The sequence below is a fragment of the Podarcis erhardii genome, assembly GCF_964252035.2.
Source record: "Podarcis erhardii genome assembly, chromosome: 17".
NCBI classification, from domain to species: domain Eukaryota; kingdom Metazoa; phylum Chordata; class Lepidosauria; order Squamata; family Lacertidae; genus Podarcis; species Podarcis erhardii.
In genome coordinates this window covers 10,033,171-10,060,863 of record NC_138515.1, presented here as the reverse complement: position 1 = coordinate 10,060,863, position 27,693 = coordinate 10,033,171, and the positions used below count along the sequence as shown (strand labels likewise).

The window sequence follows — 27,693 nt, the reverse complement described above, 5'->3', positions numbered from 1 at the left end:
GAGAAGGAGACCTAGAGCATGGGTAGGCAAACTAAGGCCCGGAGGATCTGGCCCAATCGCCTTCTAAATCTGGCCCGCGGACGGTCTGGGAATCAGCGTGTTTTTACATGAGTAGAATGTGTGCTTTTATTTAAAATGCATCTTTGGGTTATTTGTGGAGCATAGGAATTTGTTCATTATTTCCCCCAAAAAAATATAGTCCAGCCCCCTACAAAAAGTTTGCTGACCCCTGACCTAGAGGAAGTAGAGGGCAGGGACAGTCAGTCCTGTCAACTCACAAACTTTTTTTGCCTCTATGTTGATAGCCTTCAGATTTGGGCTAGTGTTGACTGCTACCTGCTGACTGCTAATCTAGTTCTTCCTGAAACTAAGCAACCTGAGTTGACTCTTTGGCTTCTTGCCTTAATGTGCCTTTATTCTGCACTTCTAGGATCCCCAGAGGAACCAGATATTCCAGTGGAGAAACGTAACGTCTGAGATCTCTATTGTTCAGCTCTCATTCTCAATAATTTCGGAGCCAATTCTGGGAGACTATGAAATCATCGTGCAGAGTCAGTCGGGAGCTAAGACCTCTCATATATACTCTGTCAAGGAATATGGTAAACATATGTACCTGTTATTTTCTAAGGTTCAGAAAACAATTAGGACTTGCTGGAAGATGAAGGTCCTTAATTTTCTGGCCTGGTACAGTGGTGCCCCGCAAGACGAACGCCTCACAAGACGGAAAACCCGCTAGACGAAAGGGTTTTCCGTTTTGGAGGCGCTTCGCAAAACGAATTTCCCTATGGGCTTCCTTCGCAAGACGAAAGCCCATAGGGAAATCTCCGGGACAGCGGGGAAGCGCAGCGCGTCTTCTCCACTGTCCTCGGACCTCCTCCGAAGGCTGGCGGTGGGGCGGAGAGACCTCCTCCCGCCGCCAGCCTTCGGAAGGCTGCTCCGAAGGCTGGCGGTGGGGCGGAGAGACCTGCTCCCGCCGCCAGGCTTCGGATGGCTGTCCTGAAGACTTGCGGTGGGGAGAAAAGCCCTTCTCAGCACCGCCAGCCTGGCAAGCGGTCTCCATAGGAACGCATTGATTGATTTTCAATGCATTCCTATGGGAAACCGTGCTTCGCAAGACGAAAAACTCGCAAGAAGAAAAAACTTGCGGAACGAATTAATTTCGTCTTGCGAGGCACCACTGTATAAAAATGTAGCAACTTGGATTTTCAGAAAAGTCACATACAACACACAAAATGTTCAAAGGCAAACACATACTTATCAAAGCTGGAGTTGTATGTATTTGCTGGTAAACAAACCTATTAAATAAACCTGACATTTTAGTAAACCACCTAAAATGCAATTACGAAATGAAATGGTAAAACAAATCGTTCAGTGAGAGTCAACCATTCGTTTACAATGCCGTTTCCTTATAAAAGTATCAACATTCTCTTAGACAATTCTCAGTGCAAATGACATAAATTACCTTTAGAAGGTTTTCCCATTTTAAAGCAGTATAAAATATATTTTAAATAATAATTCTCAGTGCTGATAATCGTCGGGGAAGTGTGAGGATGGTCTGTCTCAGAAGGTGGGTCAGTTGAGGAAAAGGCTGACCAGACAAGCCTCAAACTTTGCCTCACACACATGCCAAATCACTGGTGGAGCATATACCTGTACGAACAGTGCCCTGGGGTATGTGTGTGCGCGCATGAGGAACAGCACATGGAGGGAGCCTGCCGCAGCTCACCTTGCAAGGGGCGGCACATTCATGCGCCACAGTGCAGCCGAAGAGGGGGGTGGGGAAGCAGCTGCCGACTCTCCTCCTCCTCTCTGCCCTCAGGTCTGATCTGACCCAGGAGTGGAGCTGCAGCGTTGGGCCATCGCGAGAGGAAATTGTCTCTGCAGCTCCCTTTCGTGCCGGAGCAAAGCTCCAATGAGAGAGCCTGTCATGGGGGTGCTTAGTCGTGCCCCCTCAAAAAAAGTGCCCAGGGCCATGGCCCCATGCTACACCAATGTGCCAAAGTGTTCAAAATCGCAAACTGTTCCTCCGGAATATATGTTTGAATGTGTCTTTTTCACTCTTCAGTATTACCACTGTTTGACATCACTATCAGCGCACCGAAAACAGTCTCTGTGGAGAATCCAGATTTCGTTGTGAAGGTGTGTGGCTTGTAAGTATTGGACCCAATGGCTGAAGTAGACGTTTTTAGTGGTGGAGGCTGATCTACTGGGGCTAAGGCACAACACTGCCTTTGAAAATGCCAGGCAATTATTAAAAATTCCCTACTTGCAGTCTCAAAGCCATGTACTCTTTCCTGGCCCACACGTAGTTCCCTCCATTCACTCATTAAAAGCTGCAGCAACTGTGGGGTGGAGTCAGGTAAGTAAAGTAAGTGAGCCACATGCAAATCCAGAGCATTTTTTCAGAAGGTATCTATGGCTCTGCTTCCAACAGACCCCTTCCCTAGCTTGAGTTCAGAATATCTGGAATGGAGAGGGGTGAAAGAAAATGCTGTTAGTATTATTTAGAGCTTGCTTTTTTGTGAATTTATCAGTGAATTTTGAAAACAAAAAGCTTGGTTTCTGTACCTATCTGGATATGACTCCACATCCTTCCCCAAACCTGGGAGATCTTCTCCCAAAGCTCAGACATAGCAGCAGCTGATAATTATAATGATTATTCACATTTTTAAGACAGAGATATGCATGGAAAATATTTTCTGCTGTGCTCTGATGTACTCAAATGAAACATTTATTTATTTGCTTGTTGATGGAATGCTTTGTTTAGAAAAGTTTTTAATGTTTGATGTTTTATCATGTTTTTAATATTCTGTTGGAAGCTGCCCAGAGTGGGCGGCGTATAAATATATGTATGTATAAAATTTTGAAGGGGTATGTGCAAACTCAGTATCCCACCTTCTGCCTCCATTGTTTTCTCCATTTAGAGAAAAAGATGTTTTGGGTACTGAATAGTTAAATAAATTTTGTGGTGGAGAGAAAACACGTGCAACAGGAAACCCTTTTCCTTCACATTCTAAAAGTATTTGCTTAATTTTTTTAGTGATTGATGTGTAGGTATAAACAGTGCATGAATTCAAAAACTTATGTCGTGGTATGGCTTAAGTTCTAAATATGCAGTTTGGAGTCAATCTTGTCTGAAAATCATACTTGCCCCCCCCTTACATGGAAAGTCTTCCTGTGTCCATGGATGTGCAGAGAATAACTGATGCTTTTTCAGCAAGGAGGAGACAATGGTACTCTGCACATGATTAATGGCACCCTTTCATAAATAAATAATGCACAGGTCATATTGCGATGAAAACGGCAAGGTTAAAAATTGCAGCCCCCACCAAGTCAAAATGTTACCAGCCACCACTTTAAGGAAGGTTATGTAAGGAATCAACTGATGCCTACAAAATTTATGTCAGCATGCAAAGGCAGCTGACATTTGCTGAGGTGCATTTATCAGAGGAAACACATTTCAAATGCATCTGTGAATCTGTAGTCCTTTCTGTATTTGTAGCTCTTACGTCTAGGCCATCTATTCTCAAATACTGTATGCTTCTTTCCCTTCTAGGTATACGTATGGGCAGCCAGTTGAGGGGAAAGCTCAGCTCAGTGTGTGCAGAAATCTCAACTTTTATGGAACTTGCAAGAGGGACCCGGTCTGTGAATCTGTTAATAAAGAAGTAAGATACATAGTTCCTTATCATTTTTCTGTCCTCCTTCTCCCTCCATTGTCTTCTCCTGTTTCCCTTTCCCATTAGGCCTTTTTGCACAGTCAGAAAAATTTATTCCACAAATAATGATGCAGTCCAGTTTGCAATGAAGTCAAAAGTGCTGCATTGTCCAAGCCTTTGAATTATACTCCGCAGACCTCAGCCCAGTGTAATATCCACACTACTTATCCTGCCCTCATGTGGGGATGGAGCTGTGTACAGACTTGCTGCCAGGAGACAGATCATAGAGAGTCACAGAATTGTAGAGTTGGAAGGGACCACAAGGGTCATCTAGTCCAACTCCCCACAGTGCAGGAATATGCATCAGTCCCATGCAGAGATCAAGCCCGCAACCTTGGCATTATCAGCACCATACCAGTGGCGGAGGATCCCTCTCCGGCACCCAGGGTGGGATGCCAAGGGGCGGGGTGAACCGCCCAGTGGCGCATGCACGATGTCCATACGGAGTGTGCGTGTGCGGCATCCCGTATGGAGTGCCACTTTGGGGGGGGGGTGACACATAGCTGTCAACTTACAGATTTGAAAATAAGGGACCAGCAGCCAAAATAAGGGACTTTAGTCAACCAGCAGCCAAACAAAGCCTCAAGCGGTGGTTCCCACAACGCAGCAACCCAGCAAAGGGGATGCAGCAAGGAAAACCACCATCACCTCTCTGCTGGGAAGCGCTGAGCAAAGGCGAGTCCCCAGGCAATGCGGCCAATTTGATCAGCACAAAGCATGCAAGCTCCACCACCCCCAGTCATTCTTAGACTCCTTATTGGGTGAGCAACGCAGCCAAGCAACACAGTTGGAGCCTCCCTCCTCCCTGGCCGGCAGGAAGGGAGGGAGGGAGGGAGAGGAGCTGCTTCCTTTGAAACCCAGGAAATTTAAGGGACATCATCAATAAGGGACAGCAGAGGGACACTGCGCTGGTATAAGGGACTTTCCCGCCAAATAAGGGAAAGAGGGCCCCTGCCTCCCCCCAGCTGTAGAGTGGCCGAGGGCGAGCACAGTCAATATGAGCGCCGCTTACGTGGCGTCTGTACGAGCTGCTGCACATGCACACTCCGTATGGGCTGCCATGCATGCGCCTTCCATATGAGCATCCATACGGGCTGCCGGGCGAGCGGCATCCTGTACGGACTGCGCATGTGCGGTATCCCATACAGACTGCGTATGTGCGACATCCCGTATGGAGTACGCACGCGTGGCATCCATACCTACTGTGCGCGCCCTTGGCCGCTCTACAGCTGGGGGGAGGCAGGGGCCATCTTGTCACTCCCCCCCGAGTGGCACCCAGGTTGGACCGCCCCCTCCGCCCCCCACTTCGTATGCCCCTGCACCACACTAATCAACTGAGCTAGCCTCCTCCTTTTCCAGTCTGTTGTATGTGAGCTCCATAAAACTGGGGGCATGCGGGGACATAAGAATAAGGAGCCATTGCTTGGTGCTCATTTTTGCTTTTCATTTATTGCTGCATCCTAGAATTGACTACAGCTCACCTCATTGGTCTACAGAGCCCCAGGATTTTTGCGTTCCTTCCTGTATGAATAAGTATCTGGGTCACTGCATAATAATAATAATAATAATAATAATAATAATAATAATAATAATTTATTTGTACCCCACCCATCTGGCTGGGTTTCCCCAGCCACTCTGGGCAGCTTCCACAAAGACCAAAAATACACTAAGATGTCACACATTAAAAACTTCCCTGAACAGGGCTGCCTTAAGATGCCTTCTGAATGTCAGGTAGTTGTTTATCTCTTTGACATCTGATGCGGGGCGGGCGCCACTACCGAAAGGGCCCTCTGCCTGGTTCCCTGTAGCTTTGCTTCTCGCAATGAGGGAACCACCAGAAGGCCCTCAGCGCTTGACCTCAGCGTCCGGGCAGAACGATGGGGGTGGAGATGCTCCTTTAGGTATACTGGGCCGAGGCACAAAGCCGGGGCCATGGAATCCAGTAGACTGGGGATTTGTGGAGTGGGATCATTTTCCTACTGTATTCTTCCTTGTGGAGTAATGGTGTCATAAGTCATAAAGTTCAGTCTGAAGCTTATTGGGTATTCATGTGGCGGTGGCAGTAATTGGTTAAAGCACTCTAATGGCCTGGAAGCTGTTCTTGGCTGAGCTTCCCCTGAATCCCGGAGAGGAGATAAGAGCAGACAGTAGGATCAAGAGATGCTGTGACAGAAGAAGTAGGAAGCTATGAGAATACATGTCTGAGATGGCAGGGGGCCAAAGGGCCAGATATGGACATGAGGGTTGTGGGAAAGAGCAGCCCAGGGGAAGGGGAAGAAATCTGGGAGAGAAAACTGCAAAGATAAGGAAAGTTGGCTTGTATTGATTTAAAGACCTCTGATACTTCTCTAATTTATTAATGGTGGGCTTCCAGAAGCAATTTCCAGCATACATTGGATACTGCATGAAGAGGAAGATGTTGCTTTTTTTTAGGACTGCCTTGGCTTGAGGAACTTAGGAGCAAAGGATAGAGCATGCATTCAATTTTTCTCAATGAGCCAACTGAACATAGGCGCGGGAATTGAATCATGTCTGCAGGGCCTTTGAAGCTGTCCATGGGCACCTTTCAGATCTTCCATTGAAGTTGTGGAAGCAGTTCTAGCAGAGCTATAGCTGTGTGAACAGGGCTATAGCCACTCCTGCCAAAATCTTCCAAATGGATATTGGATAATTTAAGCAAAAGCACACATGGGAAACAATACTTGGAGCTGGTCCACGGGAAATGGAGGGCCAACATGTTGCCTTCAAACTCAGCTCTCTTAGGGATGCTGCAATGACTGGGCATGGCTCCAGGAGATCAATAGCGAATATCAATCTAAGTAGGGGGACACCCTGAATCATATTCAGACATCTGGCATGCATTAAAACACAGTGTCTTCTTGGAAGCTGTTTCTATTGTAATCAATGGCATTGGGCCAAATTTAAGCAACACCAATTAATTTTCATTCTCGTGTTGGATTCCTTACCCCTCCTCTTTTTCAGCTGGGCAAAGATGGCTGCCTTGCCCATGTCTTCAGTTCCAAGACTTTTGAGCTTAATCGTTCAGGGTACTGGATGAACCTAGATGTGAAAGCCATCGTCACTGAGAAAGGAACAGGTAAACCCTTCCACGTAATCAAAAAGAGACTGCTGGGAAGATAAATAAACAGCAGCCATGAAAATATTTAGGATAGTTTATTTCATATTAGTGAGCTAATTATGTTTGTTCTTGGACTCTTGCACAGGGATACAGAGTGAACGTTCAGCCTACATTTCAGTTTCTCGGATACTGGGGACTGTGACATTTCAGAATATGGACCGGGACTATAAAAGGGGGATCCCCTATTGTGGTCAGGTAAAATGAGAAGCTGAGTATGACCCAGCCTAAATGCCTATATCTAGAGATGAGTGACTAAATTTCATCTCTTTTAGGAGTGAAACAGCGAAACTGAAGGAATGCCTTTCTAACTGAGAAACAAAACCACATTTGCCACTGAAATTTCAGCTGAAGGGAAGTTTTAAGTAAATGCAGGGTGGGACATAAACAGATTTGCACAGGCGAAATATCTAATAAAGTCTAGTAACAAACATTACGACTGTCCTACAGATCCCCAGGTTGTCCCTAGATTTCATGAAATCTGAAGTGAATCTGAGAGCTTCTTTTTACTACGAATTTTTTGTTTTCCAAAATAATAAAACTCTTGAAAACAACAACTGGGTACAAGTCTAGTTATGGGATACAATATCTACAAAAAAATTAAATTGAATATGTAGTGTCATTTCAAGCATATTCTTAAGACATATTTGAGAAGTTGGTGGGAGGCAATTGTTATCTTCTTCCCTTACATATTAAAAGAAAGGAGACCAGAATTCAACTGAGGTAGTTTTACTACCCTTCTAAGCCTTGTTAGTCACTCTGTGATAGCCACATCCCGAATGATGTTGAACCTCAAGGGGTAGCTCAGCCTGAGATTTCCAAAAACATGCCCCACAAATCTTTATGTCAAATAGTGAGGCTAGAATCTATGCTTAACGAAAGCAGGGCTAAATCTGGATTTGGTGAGAGAGGTTGTTTAACAATTATAAAAATAATATCAAAGACCCTGGTCCAGAACGTATGAACGATTTTTACATTCCCACCAAGCATGGAAATAAGTTTCAAGATTCCCACATCCCCTTCAACAGAGAGGGAATAAGGATTTATTGTTTTTTCCTAAATAAACCGTGAAACTGAGAGCTCTTGTAGAATACTAGGAGTATGAGCAAGCTGGAAAATCTCCAGTTCAAGCATTCTGAAAATTTGAAATTTACTCTGTAGTTATCAACATTAACCTGAAGGTTCTTCCTCGTGTGAAACCCATGAGAAATGTTGGGGAAACCAAAATAAACAGTTCAGTCCTAATTCCCTGATCTTTGCTGCTTGATGGGTGGGTGGGTAGGCAGTGAAATGTCCGCTTCTATAGAGACCCCTGCTGCTCCTTCCAAAATATTGTGTTTGGAGGCAGGCTGCCATTGGCTTTGGATCCACTGGATCAAATGTCCCTCTGATTTCTCAAGTATACCTGAAGGAGCATCTCCACCCCCATCGTTCTGCCAGGATGCTGAGGTCCAGCACTGAGGGCCTTCTGGCTGTTCCCTCATTGCGAGAAGCAAAGCTACAGGGAACCAGGCAGAGGGCCTTCTCGGTGGTGGCACCCGCCCTGTGGAACGCCCTCCCATCAGATGTCAAAGAGATAAACAACTACCTGACATTCAGAAGACATCTTAAGGCAGCCCTGTTCAGAGAGGTTTTTAATGTATGACATATTAGTGTATTTTTGGTCTTTGTGGAAGCCGCCCAGAGTGGCTGGGGAAACCCAGCCAGATGGGCGGGGCACAAATAATAAATTATTATTATATTATTCTCTCAATTTTAAATGCCACCCAACTTCTGCAAGGTGACAGGCCTTCAGGTGTGGTGGTCGCTTCGTACCTCTGCTCCTTAGCTAGGGTTCAGGATCACTCTGCAAGATAAAGCCTTGGTTTTGGAGAGCATTGCTGAGTCAGAGATGAGCCACTGATGCTTCTGGGCTTTTCCTTCTCCTTCAGATAAAACTGGTTGATGTTGATGACTCTCCCCTTGGAAATGAGATTGTCCAACTACATGTCAACAACAAAAATGTGGGCAACTACAGCACCAATGGAAACGGCACCGCTGAGTTTTGTATTGATACCTCAACGTTCTTTAGTTCAGATATCTCTCTCAGAGTAAGTGACCGACAGAAGCCAGGGCTATTGCACACTTCTCCAAACACCTCTCCTCCTTTCTCTTTTCTTAAAGGTGCCAGTGCTGTATTGCACATGTTTACATGTAATAGGTGGGTGCGGGTGGTTCTGTGGGTTAAACCAGAGAGCCTAGGACTTGCCGATCAGAAGGTTGGCGGTTTGAATCCCTGCGATGGGGTGGGCTCCCGTTGCTCAGTCCCTGCTCCTGCCAACCTAGCAGTTCGAAAGCACGTCAAAGTGCAAGTAGATAAATAGGTACCGCTCCAGCGGGAAGGTAAACGGCGTTTCCGTGTGCTACTCTGGTTCGCCAGAAGCAGCTTAGTCCTGCTGGCCACATGACCCGGAAGCTGTACGCCGGCTCCCTCGGCCAATAAAGCGAGATGAGCGCCGCAACCCCAGAGTCAGTCATGACTGGACCTAATGGTCAGGGGTCCCTTTCCCTTTCCCTTTACATGTAATAGGTAGCTAGTACCCAAGTCCAGGACTAGAGAACTGTCCCCTTTAAGTAACTACCGTATTTTTCCGTGTATAAGACGCCCCCATGTATAAGACGACCCCTATTTTTTTAAACCCAAAATTAAGAAATCAAGTTGTGTAGCTTTGTCGGGGGGTGGGGGAGGTCACCTCCGCCAATCACTTACCCGCCTGCCCACCACTGCTGATCGCTTGCCACAACCACTGCCAATCGCACACCTCGCCGCAACCACCAATTGTCTACCTGCTAGCTGCCACCAACAGCCCACCCGCCCACTTGCCGCAGCTACAGCCAATTGCCACCAGGTCTTGCTGCAGCCCCCAATCACCCGCCCAATCGCCACTGCCAATCTCCTGCTTGCTGCTGCCATTAATCACACGTGCGCCCCCCTCTGCATTCACTATCCATGTATAAGACGACTCCCAATTTTTGCCTAATTTCTTTTAGCAAAAAGCATTGTCTTATACACAGAAAAACACGGTATCTTCTGGATCCTTTGCTGTTGCTTGAGGCTCAGGTGGCCTCAGTAGCCTCCGAGTGCCTTCCATCAGCTTTGGCTGGTGGCCCAGCTACACCCCTATCTGGACAGGGATAGCCTAACTACTGTTGTCTATGCTCTGGCAACCTCTAGGTTAGATTACTGCAATGTGTTATACGTAGGGCTGCCTCTGAAGACGATTTGGAAACTTCAGCTAGTGCAGAATTCAGCGGCCAGCTTGCTCACCGGAGCAAGACGGTTTGAGCATTCTGGTTCAACCACACTGGCTACCAATTAGTTTCCAGGTCCAATTCCACGTGCTGGTTTTGACCTATAAAGCTTTAAATGGCTCAGGACTGCAATACCTCAAGGACCACCTCTTTCCATATGAACCTACCTGGACCCTGAGATAAACCTCTGAGGCTCTCTTTCATATGCCTCCTCCTTGAGAGGTCCGGAGGGTGGCAACACGGGAACAGGGCCTTCTCTGCAGTGGCTCCCTCTCTGTGGAATGCTCTCCCCAGGGAAGTTTGCCTGGCGCTTTCATTATACACCTTTAGGCGCCAGGCAAAAACATTCCTTTTTAACCAGGCCTTTGATTGATCTGATTTACATCCCATGCCCTTTTAAAATGTGGGGGTTTGGGGGTGGGGGGCCTATTGGGTTGTTGTTTTCGTGGGTTTATATCTTGATTTTATTCTGTGAACCGCCCTGGGACCCCCGGCTCGAGGGCAGTATCTAAATTCAATTAAAAAAACAAAAAAATAACAAATCAGTCACAAAAGCTGTGTGTCCCTATTTGCAGCTTGTAATCTGAAGGCTTCCAATGACCCTGACTTATCCAATTTCCCATAGAGAAATAATGTGATGAGCTGATTTCTACATCTTCCTCCCCTCTGCCCTCCCTTCCCCATTGCCTACAGCTAATATATAAACCCAATGACAATTGCAACAGTGATGGCTGGTTATTACCCTACTATCCAGAGGCCTATCATTCAGTCCAGCGCTTCTACTCCAGAACAGATAGTTTTGTGAAGATACACCAAGTGCCAGGAGAGTTGCCGTGCGACCAGGTCAGCAGAATCAAAGTCTCCTACAGCCTGAATATAAAAGGAAGGAACACTGCAACCTTCTATTTCTTTGTAAGTATCAAAGAGCTGCTCAGTTTTCTTTATTTGACATGGAAGTATTTATTGGGGGTGGGGGGGACATATGCCTGCAAAAAAAAAAGAAAGAAGATCAAACAAACAGAGGGCCCCACCAAAATGCAAAAGGAGGTATGTGACCCATAAACAGATGTCGAGAAGGAATTTTTATTAAGCTACCTGACTTGTTTCAATGAAATCTTTTTCAAGAATGATTATTGTAAACAGTTCTGTGGCAAAAATGTGTTCCCAAAGCATTTGAACCAATGCAGAGCCAGTGGCGGAGCAAGCCGATCAGGCACCTGGGGCAGCGCAAATGCCCTGTGGCTAGGGGCGGGGCCAGTCGCCTAGGGGGCGGTGCTAGCCAGGGCAGGACGCTCCACTGGGCCTTCGAAGAATCTGCCTGCCTCCTCCCACTCAGCCACCCTACAGCTGAGGGGGAGGCGGCGGGCGGACCTTTTGGGGCAGCGCAGAGCCTGCGGGCACCCAAGCCACCACGTCACTCCCAGCTGGGTTCAGTTGTGGCAAAGCCGGATGAGTAGATTTCCCCCATTCTGTATCATTGGTTTTTCTCTGCACTCTTCCTGAATTCTGATTTAACTAGAAGATGATCGTGCATGGTTAACATTTCCTTTTTTTATATAAAAAGACATTTAAAAAACTAGGAAAACGGTGAAATTCATTCTGAATGCAGGTTTAATGCTCCATGCTCCAAAGCTGGAATGAGTTTTGAAGTTTTCCTAATTTTTCTCATATCTCAATATATATCAGTTTATATATCCCCCACCCCCCAGCCAGGTTACAGATATGCACTGATAAAACACTGAGTGTGCTGAGCTCAGAACAACTGATTCCCTTGCTCAAAAGGATAAGAACTATCAGGAATTCCACCACTGCCACTATGGGCCATAGTTACTGAGTGACATGAGGACAGGTGGCAACTTCTGCACGGTGAACATTGCAGGATTTTGTGTGTGCACGATCATTAATATATTTTGTACAAGGTGGATAAGGATTCACTGAACAGAAGAGAAATTAGTTTTGATACATTTCAAAATATCAAAGGGCTTCCAAACTTGTATTCATAATTTGAGATTCTGCTGTGAAGCGATTTTTTTGAACCATACTTCTCCCACGCCCTTGAGTTACACTGCCTATTGCTCATTTCCCTCTTGGTGTACACAGGTACTGGTGAAGAACAAAATTATAAACTCAGGCAGAAAGGTTGTCACCCTCAGTCGTGGTAAGTAGCGCTGTGCCAAAATTTTGTGGTGTTTGGTTTTCCTCATGAAAACGGCCATTTTGAAGGGTACGAAAGGGTCTGTAAACCCCCTCCTACTGTTGTGTGTGTTTTCTTGTACCTGTTCACAGCTGTTGTTGCCCCTCATTCTGCTCTTAGCTATTGTTGGCAAGAATTCAGGTCCAATATGCCCAAAACATTGAGAGCCTTTCTTCATTGGTTTCCAAATTGGACTACACTATAGGGCTGATCTTGGAAAAACTGTTCCTGGAGTGCCAACTCGTTGCCTCGTTCCACAGTAGAACCTTAGGGTATTAGACTCCTCTTCAGTGGGGTACCATATTGCCCCCACATCAGCAGTTTCTTTGTTTTCCCCTGCTTGGCAATAATCTGGGACCCTCCAGCCTTTGAAACCTTATCTGGCTGCTACTCCATCTCTCTTCCCCAAGGTGATTTATTTCTTGGAGGGAGGTACCATATGTTAGAGGCTCTGGGTCATAGAATCATAGAGTTGGAAGAGACCACAAGGGCCATCGAGTCCAACCCCCTGCCAAGCAGGAAACACCATCAGAGCACTCCTGACATATGGTTGTCAAGCCTCTGCTTAAAGACCTCCAAAGAAGGAGACTCTACCACACTCCTTGGCAGCAAATTCCACTGTCAAACAGCTCTTACTGTCAGGAAGTTCTTCCTAATGTTTAGGTGGAATCTTTTTTCTTGTAGTTTGGATCCATTGCTCCATGTCCGCTTCTCTGGAGCAGCAGAAAACAACCTTTCTCCCTCCTCTATGTGACATCCTTTTATATATTTGAACATGGCTATCATATCACCCCTTAACCTCCTCTTCTCCAGGCTAAACATGCCCAGCTCCCTTAGCCGTTCTTCATAAGGCATCATTTCCAGGCCTTTGACCATTTTGGTTGCCCTCCTCTGGACACGTTCCAGTTTGTCAGTGTCCTTCTTGAACTGTGGTGCCCAGAACTGGACACAGTACTCCAGGTGAGGTCTGACCAGAGCAGAATACAGTGGCATTATTACTTCCCTTGATCTAGATGCAATACTCCTATTGATGCAGCCCAGAATTGCATTGGCTTTTTTAGCTGCCACGTCACACTGTTGGCTCATGTCAAGTTTGTGGTCAACCAAGACTCCTAGATCCTTTTCACATGTACTGCTCTCAAGCCAGGTGTCACCCATCTTGTATTTGTGCCTCTCATTTGTGCCAGCCCGCCCATGGGGCAGACTGAGATAGCTGCTTCAGGTGGTGAGTCCCCCAGGGCACCGCACACACTGGTGCCCAACAGAAATGGCAGTGGCTTCTAGCGAGATCTCATGAGACTTCACTGGAATCCACCACCACATGACCCTGGTAAGTGAGGCATAGGTAGAGGTTGGCAGGGGGGAGGCAGCAAGGACAGCACGTTCCCATTTTGCCTCAGGCGGAAAAACTGGATGAGCCACCGTAGCTCTGGGTATAGGAAGAATGTAGGTGAAATGTCTGCCTTGATTTTGCTTGCAAAATGTGCTCGTGTGTCAAATTCTTGCCCCACCACATACCGGTACATTCTTTTTTTAAAAGCCCCATTGGTTATTTATTATATTTGTATACCATGATCCTGAACGGTGATTGAGTCTGTTGAGGCAGTGTAAATTTTGTAAGTGTGCAAGCCTCTTTATTGTCTTCTCTCAAAGCCCTCTGCCAGGAGCCTTGTGTTTCAGGCTGAGGATTCCAGCTTGTCTCTCATTGTTCTCCATGCAGATGATTTGGCAGCTTCCAAAGGCCGCTTTTACATCTCACTTTCTGTCGATGCAAACATGGCTCCCGTTGCCACGTTGCTGGTCTATACTCTACATCCTGAGAGGGAGGTGGTTGCTGATACTGCCAGATTTGAGATAGAAAAGTGCTTCCACAATAAGGTAAGATAACGCAATGAGGTAAGAACTGCAAAACACTTCATATGCAGGTAAAGGTACCCCTGACTGTTAGGTCCAGTCGCAGACGACTCTGGGGTTGCGTGCTGTCAATAATAATAATAATAATAATAATAATAATAATAATAATAATAATTTATTTGTACCCCGCCCATCTGGCTGGGTTTCCCCAGCCACTCTGAGCGGCTTCCACAAAGACCAAAAATACACTAAGATATCACACATTAAAAACTTCCCTGAACAGGGCTGCCTTAAGATGTCTTCTGAATGTCAGGTAGTTGTTTATCTCTTTGACATCTGATGGGAGGGCGTTCCACGGGGCGGGTGCCACCACTGAGAAGGCCCTCTGCCTGGTTTCCTGTAGCTTTGCTTCTTGCAATGAGGGAACCACCAGAAGGCCGTCGGCACTGGACCTCAGCGTCCGGGCAGAACGATGGGGGTGGAGACGCTCCTTCAGGTATACTGGACCGAGGCCGTTTAGGGCTTTAAAGGTCAACAACAACACTTTGAATTGTGCTTGAATTGTGTGTACTGGGAGCCAATGTAGGTCTTTCAAGACCGGTGTTATGTGGAACATGGCAATTTGTTTTTAGGAAAGCTCCTTGAAAAGCTGGATGAGTTAAGCTTTAGTTTCTTTTTGGTCTTCTGGAATTTCAGAAGTTTGCTCATTGTATGGAAGTTGTATGGCTTACAGCAGAATATGAGGATAAGTGTTTAGTGGTTGTCTAACAATCCCTCTCAGCATCAGCATGCCTCCCTCCCTGATGATGTTTCATAGCCTGGGGACTAGCCAGCAGTTCCAACAAGCATTTCAGCTAGAAGATGAAATAAATGTGCCCCACTCCATAATTCATTTTCCTATTCAGCTATACAGGAAGCCCCTACTGATAAGTGAAACAAACCCAGTGTAACACAATAGATCACAACAGGTGTGTCAATCTAAGTACGGTGGCTTTCTAAGAGTCTATGATGGAAAGAAGGCTTTATATTAAGGTCATCTAGAAATCAGTTGGCCTTCCCATGAAATTAACCCTTTAAATGTTTTATACTTGATTTCAGGTCAGCCTCCAATTCTCCGTGAAGGAAGCTCTTCCAGCTTCAAATGTCAGCCTTGATGTCAAAGCTGCTGCCAACTCCCACTGTGCTCTGCGAGCTGTGGACCAGAGTGTTCTTCTCTTGAAGCCAGAGACAGAATTGTCACCTGAAAGTGTAAGAGCAAAAGCCACCTCCCTGTTTGTGCCCAGACTGAATCTTGCATGCTGAGTGTAATGATCTCAGGCAGGCAAGCAAGCCCCAATAAGAACTAATGAGTCTCTGGCAGTTTTATGCCACATGGCTCTGAGCCTGCTGCTTTTAGCTATGAGTTGGTCATTCTGAGTCTCTGCCCCTGTCACAGCATGAAGGGCACCAAAGTCCAGTCCTTCCTCTTTTGGACTTCCGTTGCATTTTAACCCTTTCAGCTCTTCTGGTTCTACCTCCCGGTTGCCTAGCAACCCCCTTAATGTCATCTATCTCCTCCCCTCCCTCTGCCTGTGAGCTTTCCAAGTCTGGGAACTCTTGATGAAGGGGGGCTGAACTAACCCACTCCTGCTCTGTCTATGGCTGCAATCCCTCACTTCCAGAGTCAGTCCATGGCCAGAGGTGGATTTAGGGCAGCATGACCTGTGCTGGCCACCGAGTTGAAGGGGCCACCGAGTTGAAGGGGGCTGGCCACCGAGTTGAAGGGGGCGCTGTAGGGCACTGCAAGTATGACGCAGTGCACATGCAGAACAGAATATGAGAGGTGGGGGCACCAAATTTGGGGCTTGTACAGGGTGCCACTGAAATTTGAAAGACCAAACTCAGTCATGATGAATTCGCAAGCTCTGGCGTTTCTAGACCTTTCTCACCACCTGCCTATTTTTCGGGCTTTCGTGCCCCAGTCGAGAGACATGTTTTGTCCTGCTCTGAGTATGAGTCTTTGCTTGCTCCCATCCTGCCACCCTAAGTGGCAACCAGGATGACAAAGGGTTGGCTGAGAGGTTGCAAGGGCAGCAGAGATGTTTATAACAGAAACTTCTGCTTTGCTGATGTGCCACTTTTTGGATAGTAGATTTATTGCTCAGATAAGTCCTGGCGTCCAGCCCACTTCGGCTACGCAGCTCTGCTGGACTTCAAAGGCCACATTCCAAAGGCTCTGAGCAAAAAAAACGCAGAGTTTACGCAGCAGCAAGAGAAAGCTGCAAAGCTTCTTCAGAGCTTTCTTCAGTGTGCTAGAATAAAGTCCACTCAGGATATTAGCAGCTAGAAGCAGTTTATTTACAGCAGACTATCCATTATCTATCACAGCGAACAGCATCATGAAAAACACGTCCTCTCTCCTCAAAAGCGAAAGTAGAGAAAAAAAACAAAGACTGGAGACACTCGGAAATGACGCAGGGTCTCCCTCCTCCCAACAGTGGGCAGTGCGTACACTCTGAGCTGTTTAACCCTGTAAGCTTAGGTTCTCCTCACAACTTCTGTAAGGGATACACTAAAAGTTAGGGTTGTCATATTCCCAAAAGTGAAAATCCCCCCTCCCCCCAGAAAAATATGGCCAGGTTTTCCGGATAGGTTTTCCGGATATTTTGCTGATTCAGCAAAAATCCACTCAGCCGCCATTTTTGCAGCCCGATTCTTGGGTGTATGGCAGCCCTACTAAAAACCAAGGTTGTACAATATGGAATCTTCCAAGGCAAGTACGAGTCTCACCCTGTGCAGGCTGAACATTTCAGTCATTTGTGACACAAAATTTCAGTGTCTGTGTCTAGAATTTCATTTTATTTTTAGCCCTGTTTGTAACAGACTTCTGCACTGGTTTCTCTTTCTTAGGTCTACAGTCTCCTTAGCTATGATATGTTTGGTTACTACTTCAATGGGATCAACCTAGAGGATGATCCGCAAGAGCCTTGCATTCCACCGGACAACATATTTCATGATGGCTTGTATTATGTTCCTGCTAACTTCAACTATGGACCAGATATCTATGGAGAAATAAGAGTAAGTCTTGCACATAGTTCTTTTGTGAGCAGTTAAGAGAAAAGAAATGTCTAACCATCTCCATTCTCAATAGTGTTTTGGAGGGTATTTTTTTTTAGTGATTCTCAGCAAGATTCCACTTTACTAGCTTTCTAACTAGCTTTCAAATTACAAAGCAGTCAATGAAATGGAGCTTGGAATATTTAAAGGCTATACATTCCAAAGTGGGCAAAGTGTCAGGTGACTCAGCAGGAGACCCATATGACTCAATCAGCTGACCTATAGAGGAATCAAGTGGCGTAGAGCTGGAACGTGGTCAAGGAGGAGAACGGGTGTAAACTGTTTTGCAAATATGTTTATATTAGGCAAAAACGGCATATAAAATAAGGAGAGATTCAAACTAAGTTGTTGATTAATTTTCATGAGAAATATTTTTTCAAAAGTTGCAATCATTTAGAAATGTGGAGAATTTAAGATTAGAAATATGAGAAAGAGAGAGAATCTGAAATTGACAGATCCGCCTATCCCTAGGAAGAAATGATCTAAATAAAGAAATAATGGAGATGATAGTAATATTAAGAAAAAGAGGAATTTGTGCAAAATCTTGAGCTATTTATTATTATTTTCAAATTCAGGCTACAGGTGTAAAGTTTGTAACCAACTCCCGGCTTCGGCAACCGGTTATATGCTCCAGTGGCCGTGGTCCTTTTCGGCCTTTTGAGGAGTCATCTGATTTTTTTGCCAGAACCACATCTGGCCCTATCTTTGCAGGTAATTTGGGTGGGGATGGTGCAAACCCGTAATGTTAGATGGAGAATGAAGTGTAGAACTGCAGGATATCCTGAACTTTTCCTCAGCTTTTGCTACCATTCAGCATGGTTTCCTTCTGGAGTGCCTTTTTGGGATAGGAGGGGGGGCTTACTATTCTGGGCTTACCTAGTGAGTCGGTTCCAGAAGGTAGCAATGGGGAACTGCTGTTCTGCCCTGTGCCAGAAGCCTGTTGCATCTCACAGGCTTTTTCACATCTGCATGAAGTTGCTTGGAGATGTCACCTGAAGTTTGGTGTCAACCATATGTAGATGGAGGTAGTGGAAGTTCTGAATCGGCATGTGGCAGCAGTTTTGGACTGGATGAAAGTGAACCAGCCAAAGTTTATTCCAGACAAGTTGCCTGGGGTTCTGGTAGGTAAAGGTAAAGAGACCCCTGACCATTAGGTCCAGTCGTGGCCCTGTGTCATTCCCTCTTTGTGATGGCCTGGGACTAGGGCTCGGACTCGGAGCCAGAGGAGTCTCAGTCCGCACCAGATCCTTTGCCCCAGGTGGCATCTGAACCCAGTCTGGGGCCTGATTCTGAATAGCCCCAGTCTGCAAAGGTTCCCCTGCAACAAACACCAGCTGGGCCGAGTCAGGGGCCTGAGCCTGTCCTGGCTCCAGATGCGGGGATTACCTCGTTGCCTTCAGCTGGGCAATCACTTACAGCTGCTCCACTACCAGTTGGGTTAGGAGAGGCTGAGGCGGCCTCTGGGTCTAGTAACCCACCAACATCTCCCGAGCTGCAGAGACTCAGGTCTGAGAGAAGGAGAGGCCTGAGTACTCGCAGGAGGAGTGCTTGCCTTCGGGCGAGACAGGGAGGTGAGTCACTGGAGGATCAGGACCGGCTGTTACCCTGACAGAGATAAAAGGCTGCTGGACCCCACCCCAGGTTGCAGGAGCAACGTTGCTGTTTGCCAGAACCTGCCTGTGATCCTGTGCCTGACCTTGCCTGGTTTCCTGCCTCGTGTCCTGCTTTGGCCCTGTCAGATTGACTCCTCGCAGAACCCTTGGATTTGGGACCAGACCTGGACCGCGTTACTTGGGTTACCCCCAGGCACAGCACACTCTTCTATTTCCAGAACTTACACCTTCCCCATGTCATATCTGCCATTTTGCTGAGCATTTTCCAGCACTTGCTCCATATAACTGATGTCATTACACAGGAAGGGTTAGGCTCCAGGATGTTGGTTTCTGGGACCCAGGGGAGCTGGATAGTCATCGAAGTAAGCCAGAGCATGGTCCAAAACAGGCACAACTCCTTCTCAGACCAAGCAAGATTAATGTCTACAGATTTTTTTTGCATAGGGGATAATGTAGCTGCTCCTGTGTCCTGCCACTTACCGCTGCAAATTCATAGAACTAGGAGTCCAGATATCCTTTCTTATTGTTTTAGAATCTGCGCCACCGCCACCGCCACCACCTCCTTCAGGAGATGTATCTCGAGATAGAGTTATTGAGACTGTTCGGAGGTTCTTCCCTGAAACTTGGATATGGGAACTGTTTGATATTGGGTGAGTTGACATTGGCTGTTATTGGCATTGGCCAAAGATTTTTCAAAGAACAATGAGTATCCAGAGTTGGCCAACACCCAGTTTGTTCTACCTGGGGAGGAGGGAGGATACTGTTTTACTTTGCATTTAAAGGTGAATATAGCTAATTCTCACTTTCTGAAGCAATATGCAAAACAAAGTCATCCTTCAGAATTTGCACGTCTCCAAATTTTGCAGTGAAGTTCTCCACCCATGTATAAAAATGCATGTATCAGTAAATGTAACTTAGAAGAATGCGTCAGATTAGGGGAAATATGCTTTGCAAAAAAAAATATGATATATTTGGCAAGATTGCATACAAAGCTGCGTGTAAGAGAAATTTGCACCAAAATGCTGGTGGATTTTCATAAAGACTTTTTTTAAAAATAATAAAATGATGTAGGCATGTGGGGAACTGGATTTAAGATTGGGAAAACGAAAACCTGAGAGAAGCAAAATTGGCAGATTCAACCATCCCTGGTTCTACCCCAGGGGTGGTTAACCTGTGGCCCTCCAGATGTTTTTGGACTACAGTGGCTATGCTGACCGGGGCTAATTGGAGTTGGGAGTCCAGCAACATCTAGTGGGCCACAGAATCCCTCTTCCTGATCCCTCCTCCTTGCGTGTCATTCCTCTTTCAAGTTAAAAGGGTGCTTCTGAGGGTACATTGCCCGAGATCTATCAAAATCTTGGGAACAGCTCTAGCTGGGAATGACATTCCCTGGGTTCAGTGCATATTCTGAGTCTTGCAAACAAGATTGTATTATGCAAACCACATAAGGCCTTTCACTGCCCTGTCTGGCAATTTCTGCACAGGTTTGATTCTGTTTATAGAATCCTAGAATTGTAGAGGTGGAAAAGACCCTGAGGGTCATCTAGCCCAACTCCCTGAAATGCAGGAATCTCAAGAAAATCATGCATGGCAGATTACCTGCTTAAACACCTGCTTAAAAACCTTCAAGGAAGGAGTGGGAGTCTATTCCACTGCCAATCAGCTCTTATTGTCATAAAGTTCTTCCTGATATTTAGTCTGACTCTCCTTCCTTGTAACTTGAAGCCATAGATTTGGGTCCTAGCCTCTGGAGCAGGAGAAAACAAGCCTGCTCCATCCTCCACGTTGACAGCCTCTTAGCTATTTGAAGATGGCTATCATATCTCCTCTCAGTCTCTTCTTTACCAGGCTAAACATACGCAATTCCCTCAATTCTCTTTGATGCTCCCCGCTAGCAGAGTTTCTATGCTGCAAACCAAATGATTTTTGCATCTGCTGTAACTCTGGACTTACCATAGTCCTTGCAAGGTCATGTTGCTTCCCCCACCCCTTCTGCTATCCAAAAACAGGATATGTTTTTGAGGGTCCTGTCTTTCTCCAACTATCAGAAGCGGGTTAGCAAGAACACTACAGTCATACCTCAGCTTACAGATGCTTCAGGTTGTGTGATTTGGGGTTGCGCACTGCGCCAAACCCGGACGTACCGGAACAGGTTACTTCCGGGTTTCGGTGCATGTGCAGAAGCGCTGAACCACGCTTTGCGTATGCGCAGGAGCACCAGATCACAACCCGCACATGCGCAGACGTGGCGCTGCGGGTTGCGGACGTGCTTCCCGCACGGATCACGTTCGCAACCCCGAGCATCCACTGTACATAAGGTGTAGCCTGCTGCAGTAGGCAGAGTGGTTTTTTAAAAATTTTTAAAGTGATGTGGATTTCAACTTAATCCAACACCATAAGAACATGGTGAGGCTTTTCATCTTGGTAATGTGGATATAAATAGTCAAGCCTGTGGTTCTATATATACCTTTTTTGTTTTTCTCTCCTTATTAGTTCAGATGGACATGCAAAACTCACCTACACCGTCCCTGATACCATCACAGAGTGGAAAGCCAGTGCCTTCTGCTTGGAGAAGCAGGCTGGGTTTGGCATCTCAAGGCCTGCCACCCTGATTGCCTTCCAGCCATTCTTTGTTCATATGACGCTGCCTTACTCCATAGTTAGAGGGGAAGATTTCCTCTGTAGAGTCACTGTCTTCAACTACCTGCAGGAATGCATTCAGGTTCATCCTCTCATTCCTTCTTTGCTCTCTTTCATGTCTAGAAAAGACCCTTGCATTTTGTTTTTGGGGGTTGGGGTGCAAAGCATCCACATCAGTGAGATAAACAGGAAAAGGTTAGACTAAAGCACATTACACTTGCAAACACATAGATTCCTACTGAGTTTGTACCAGTTTAGATGTTGTGCCTTTTCTTAGGAATCCTGGGGACTGTAGTTAGTTAAGGTGCTGAGAGTTTCCTTTCAGAGATCTCCAACTCCCTTCTCACTACAATTCCTTGGGAAGTGAGTCTGATGGCTAAACCAGTTGCACTCTGTCAGGGCTTTATTGCCCTGTATAAGCAACTTGTCTTTTTAATTAGCTAGCTTAATTTATAACACATTCCCATTTATTGTTTTTGCATTTGTATTTAAACAATTAGATGCAGTTATGTGCAAAGGATATACTTGGAACATTTACAGTGCCTTCTGATGGCCTACATAATAAATGTTGAACTACAATGGTACCTCAGGTTACAGACGCTTCAGGTTACAGATTCCGCTAACCCAGAAATAGTACCTCGGGTTAAGAACTTTGCTTCGGGATGAGAACAGAAATCATGCTCTGGCGACGCGGCAGCAGCAGGAGGCCCCATTAGCTAAAGTGGTGTTTCAGGTTAAGAACAGTTTCAGGTTAAGAACGGACCTCCAGAATGAATTAAGTACTTAACCCGAGGTACCACTGTACATTGCTTCCTTGATCTGGCAGAGATATTGTTTGCACTAGTGCTGTGCACCAGATTCAGATAAATCCTGAACCCAATTGGGCCAATTCAGGGGCCTTTGTGTACTGTCTGGCTCAAGTTGAAGTAGCCACAAATAACTGAAGAATGGATTGAGTTGTCCCAAATCTGTAGATCACTACAGTTTCTCAGAAAGCCAGACAGTCTCCAAACTTAAGTTAAGAGTCGTCAACAGGCTCATCACAGCTATCTGCCAATCACCCATTCCCACCACCCTTCTGAGTAATACCCCTCCCCACCTTCTCACTACATAGAAGGGTCTGGTGACTTCTGTTTCAGTGTATCTGAAGAAGTGTGCATGCACACAAAAGCTCATACCTAGAACTAACTTAGTTGGTCTTTAAGGTGCTACTGGAAGGAATTTTTTGTTTTGTCTCCAAACTGTTGCAATTATTAATTACAGCAAGCACCATATAAGGAAGGAGAAGGGGAGGAAGGGAACTGAAAGAGCGCTAGAATAATCTCACCCAACTTCACCATTGATGGTGTTTGGAGAGAGAAGCTAGATTTTGAGAGCTGCCAAGGTAGCCTGGAATGCTATCACCCAACCCAACACTTTCCAAGTACTGTCCCTTAGAAAGTGTTTAGTGGAGTTGAGTGGCATTTATTCAGCTTGTGTTCATCCTCTATCCTTTCCCAATCCATCCCAGTACTGTCCTTATTTTACGTTTGTCTCCAAATTTTGTCTCTAGTTTTTAGGTAAGTTTTCTGTTACTATAGATCCCTGCTATAGTAGAGGAGACTGAATGAAATACCTTTTTGTCTTGGTTTTCTCTGCCCTGTCTGAGGTCAAAGCATCCTCCCTTAGTCCTAGGAAGCCAAGCTAACTCTGTTAATTAACTAGTTTCTCCCCTTATGGCAGGTCAATGTATCAATGGCCGAGTCCCGGGATTTCCAAGCCCAACTTCTCTCACCTTTGAATGATAAAGGATGTGTGTGTGGCGGTGAGAGGAAAACATACATTTGGAATATTAGCGTTAAAAAACTTGGTGAGTGAGCTTCTTTTTTCCTCTCTGCTTTGTAAACTGGTAGTCTTGTCTGTTTTAAACTTGCATAGGAAATGCAGTTCACCAAATGTAAATGCAGAATGCCTGCACATCTGACTAACCAAGTCTTTTTTCTATAACTATGCCCCTCCTGCAAGACAGTAAAATCAAGAGATTTTATCAAGCTTCTGTTGGGGTACATACAGCTTGGTGTTTGGGGATGGGTAACTATGTCCATTTTGTTTTTTCTCACTTTCTGATTTTTCCATTCTTAAATTTAGTTCTCTACTTCAGTTTGTTCATTTCCCCCCTAATAAATAAATTAAAAAGCCATCATGAAAATTCATCGGCATTTGGGGGTCATTTTTCTCCTGTGGTACACACAGTGTCGGATTTACGTATAAGCTAAACAAGCTATAGTTTAGGGCTCCAATCTCTTGGGGCCCCCCAAAAAAATTTAAAGGAAAAAAAACTGATGTACATTTCCAAAATATAAGATAAAAAACAAATAAAATAAAACCTACATACACTGTGTAGGCTCCTGTGATATAAGTAATGGGCCCCGCCTGCTCCCTAAAATATCACTGATTTGCTCATTTCTACATATAGGTTGCCCACATTCTGCATGGACTGGTTGTGTGGCAACATGTGCAAATGGCTTTAGATACCTATTAGGTCCAGAAATCACCATATATTCAATACAAAAAACCAGTGACAATTTGTTGTTGACAAAGAACAGCTGGAAATATAAAGGGACCCATTACCTTCAGTAGCTTAGGGCCTCATCAAACCTAAATCCAGCCCTGGGTGCGCATTTTTAGATGCAGGTTTGTGTAGTCCTCCCTCTGTCAGGGCACATTGGGAGTGTCTCACAGAGTTCTCTCTAGAAAACCTCCAGGAAAAATTCTGTGAGCTTCAACTCATATCATGTCCCTATAAATTGTTGGCCTGACTGCCCTTTGAATATCCCACTGTTTGCCTAATACACACATATTCACATGGCAACTTTTTCTAATAAAAGGAATTTTTGTATGTTATTTTCACTAATTTATGCATCCATATGCATGCTTTACTGTCAGGGAACTGCCATCAGTGCCAGAGGGAGAGAGCAAAAGCCAGAGGGATTCCAGAGAGCATCCCGGGATCGGGAGAAGCAGCCCATCTTCTGGGGAAGAGAATCAGCGTAGCACCAGTGGAGAAGGGGGGCAGATGGGGGAAGCGACGAGGCGGTCCCATGACTCCTTGCCTGGGACCAGCGGGGAGAGTAGGGGTCCTCCGTTGCCCACGCCCTCCTTGCGCAGAAGGCTTCCGCGCAGGGAGAGTAGGAAGAGACTAGGCGTCAAAGGGCTTCTTTGCTGGAAGAAGTTTAAGAAACGCCCACTGACGGATCCTGCCAGCGATTGAGGCAGCCACAGGTGAGTGGCTGTCCGGACAGAAAAGGTTCACTTTGGCAACCCAGCCAGGTGTTTGCACCCAGCCGGGGAGATAAGCACCGGCTTACGCACAAGCAACCCCTAGAACCATTACATTCACCCTAGTACTTGCATTTTTGTACACATTGCTTGTCTGGAGAACTGCATTGCAAAATTTGCAGAAGTGCAAATTTTGAGGGATGGCTGCGTGTCAGTTTGCATATTATTTCAGGAAATTATAATTAGGTATATAAACCTTTAAATACAAACTGAAACAATTTTCTCCCTCATCTGTAACCACAAGTTTGCAGGTCTATAATGGGCCTGTTTTTCCAGTGTTGATCATCTCCCTAATTTTGTAGCTCCGTAGAACTCAATAGTTTAATTCTATTTTTGTTCATTTGCATGAACCACCAGCTCTGCATTCTATTAAGCTCAGGTCCAGTTTCCCACTAGGAGTTTTTCAATATCCTGACCCTTCTTGCTTTCAGAGTTGTATCTGTAGAAGAAATCTGAGAAGCTGAAAATTTGCCCATGAAAGGTTTTACTTTGGGTTTTTGCTGCATCTTTTCCAGGAAGCATATCAAAAAGGCAAGCCGCCATGGGTAAATTACATGCACGTTCCAGAGAGAAACTGGCACAATGAGAGCAAGCTCCTTCTGCAGAGAGAAGGCAAAAAACCTAAATTAATTGGTTTTCTATTTGTAATCTTCTTTCTAAGGGCTCATCCAGACTTCCTTTTGCGTTGTTTTCTGGTCTTTGTCCCAACTCTTTTAGCAGGAAAATCCATGTTTTATCACTGAATTGGAGCAAATGGCAATCCACACACACAAACAAACAATTACTGCTTGCTTCGATTCAACAGTAAAATGCAGGTTTTCCCAGGGAAAGTGCCAGAACAAAAATAAAAGTTAAAATGTTTGCTTTCAGGTGCTGTGACCTTGTCTGTTACTGCTGAAGCTCCAAAAAACAGTGGGGACTGTGGAAATGGAACATCTGGGGGCTTGGATGTGGGACGGAAGGACACCCTGATCAGAGAATTGCTAGTGGAGGTACAGTGGGAAGATCTGAGCTTCAAAAAATGTGCTTCCTTCTCAGCGGCTAATTAGCTAATTCAGTCAGGATCAAATGTGGAGCAATTCCCGTTTTTCCCTGCAAGGGTATCTCATACTTGCTACACACTGCGTTTTACACCCAGTGGACTGGACATTCGTTTCCTTCCACCACTTTCCCTTTCCTTCCACTACTGTGCAAATACAGTATAGCATCCGAAGCACTTCGTGTTATTGTCATTTTGAAAATGTAAGTAGCTTTTATGAGCTGAAAGGCAGGAAAGAAAAACATTAAATGATGGTGATGATGATAATTTATTTATACCCCACCCATCTGGCTGGGTTTCCCCAGCCACTCTGGGTGGCTCCCAACAGACTATTATTATTATTACTAACAAAGCAATAAAACATTCTGTACACAAAGCTTAACAGGCATTCCACAGGGCAGGCGCCACTACCGAGAAGGCCCTCTCCCTGGTTCCCTGTAACCTCACACAGTGAGGGAACCGCCAGGAGGCCCTCAGAGCTGGACCTCAGTGTCCAGGCTGAACGATGAGGCACTCTGCATTGTGAAATTCCAGTAGCAAAGCTGGGTCAAAAAGCACCCCTCAAACTGTGGGCCTAATCCTTTAGCAGGGAGTACAGCCACCCTCCAGAACACCTGAATACCACCATCCAAGACAGAAAAACCACCAACCAAGAGGATCTCTTTCTTTGGTCAGGATCCAGTTTTAAATTCATTGGCCCTCATAAAGCTAAGTGTCATTCATAGTCTTATAACTAGTAGAATGGTCAGTGACTACAGCTCTCTAGAGGAGACGGAGGCAGAGAAGAGTGGGGAGATATGAGAACTCAACAATTCTTTATATATGCAACAGTTTAAATGAATGGCGGAACTGGACAGTTAAGTTTTGACAACTTGCTGGGGGGGGGGTCGGGGTGTATATGTTTAACTTGCTCTTAGACTGTCTTGTTTGTTTTCGTGAATTACATTGTAATATCCAGCATCTACAAACAACAAAAATCTGATTGACGATAAGCAAGGGAATTTAGAGTTACCGTATTTTTCGCTCTGTAGGACGCACCCAACCATAGGACGCACCTTGTTTTAGAGGAGGAGAACAAGAAAAAAAAATTCTCTCCCTCTCTGCGCAGTGCCCCTTCAGCGAAGTGGCAGGAGAAATGGAGCCCCTTCCATTTCTCCTCCCGCTTCAGTGAAGGGGGCGCTGCGCAGAGAGGGAAAGCTGTGCAGCGCCTCTCCAGCGAAGCTAAGCCAGGAGAGCAAGAGGGATCGGTGCGCACCGACCCCTCTCACTCTCCAGGCTTCAGCGATAGCAATGCGAAGCCTCTGAAGCACAGTGGGAGTGCTCCAGCCGTGCTCCGGAGGCTTCGCGTTGCTATCGCTGAAGCCATGGAGCCTGCATTCACTCCATAAGATGCACACACATTTCCCCTTAATTTTTGGAGGGGGGAAAGTGCATCTCATAGAGCGAAAAATACGGTAGATTCCAAAAGCCATAGTAAGCCTAGACAGATTTAAGTCAGCATCATGTTACACTACAATATAATATTGCTTCTCAATGTGAGTGTCAGTGGTGATAGTTATCGTTTATAAAGATCTAGGATTTCCCTGTTTTGCTATTTCTTTGTTTCATTCATTCATTCACTCATTCATTCATTCATTCATTTGTATGTCCTCTTTCTGCCTCTTTGTTCTCATAGCCTGAAGGCATTGAAAGAGAATTAACCCAGAGCAGCCTTATCTGTGCAAAAGGTAAGAGGGTTGCTCTCTTCTGGTGGGCTGCTATGAGCATGGGAACTGGAGGAACCTGTCAAAAAG

The 27,693-nt window shown here is 45.7% G+C and overlaps 2 protein-coding genes across 2 annotated transcripts in view; one reads left to right on the top strand and one right to left on the bottom strand.

Annotated features, from left to right (window-relative positions):
- The window catches only part of AICDA (activation induced cytidine deaminase), a gene marked incomplete at its 3' end in the record, with an annotated part of 147,154 nt that overhangs the window by 39,354 nt on the left and 80,107 nt on the right, over positions 1-27,693 (bottom strand). The gene's annotated exons all lie outside the window — the stretch shown is intronic.
- LOC309332068 (ovostatin-like) overlaps positions 1-27,693 on the top strand; it is a 58,368-nt gene that overhangs the window by 7,777 nt on the left and 22,898 nt on the right. The window contains exons 6-22 of the mRNA XM_081844786.1: positions 431-599; positions 2,066-2,150; positions 3,557-3,668; positions 6,702-6,816; positions 6,944-7,053; positions 8,787-8,945; positions 10,840-11,058; positions 12,247-12,304; positions 14,061-14,218; positions 15,293-15,442; positions 17,084-17,251; positions 17,866-18,001; positions 19,436-19,553; positions 21,397-21,625; positions 23,266-23,392; positions 25,732-25,853; positions 27,576-27,627. Of these exons, the coding sequence (XP_081700912.1) occupies positions 431-599; positions 2,066-2,150; positions 3,557-3,668; positions 6,702-6,816; positions 6,944-7,053; positions 8,787-8,945; positions 10,840-11,058; positions 12,247-12,304; positions 14,061-14,218; positions 15,293-15,442; positions 17,084-17,251; positions 17,866-18,001; positions 19,436-19,553; positions 21,397-21,625; positions 23,266-23,392; positions 25,732-25,853; positions 27,576-27,627 (2,287 nt within the window). The remainder of the gene's footprint in view (positions 1-430; positions 600-2,065; positions 2,151-3,556; positions 3,669-6,701; positions 6,817-6,943; positions 7,054-8,786; positions 8,946-10,839; positions 11,059-12,246; positions 12,305-14,060; positions 14,219-15,292; positions 15,443-17,083; positions 17,252-17,865; positions 18,002-19,435; positions 19,554-21,396; positions 21,626-23,265; positions 23,393-25,731; positions 25,854-27,575; positions 27,628-27,693) is intronic.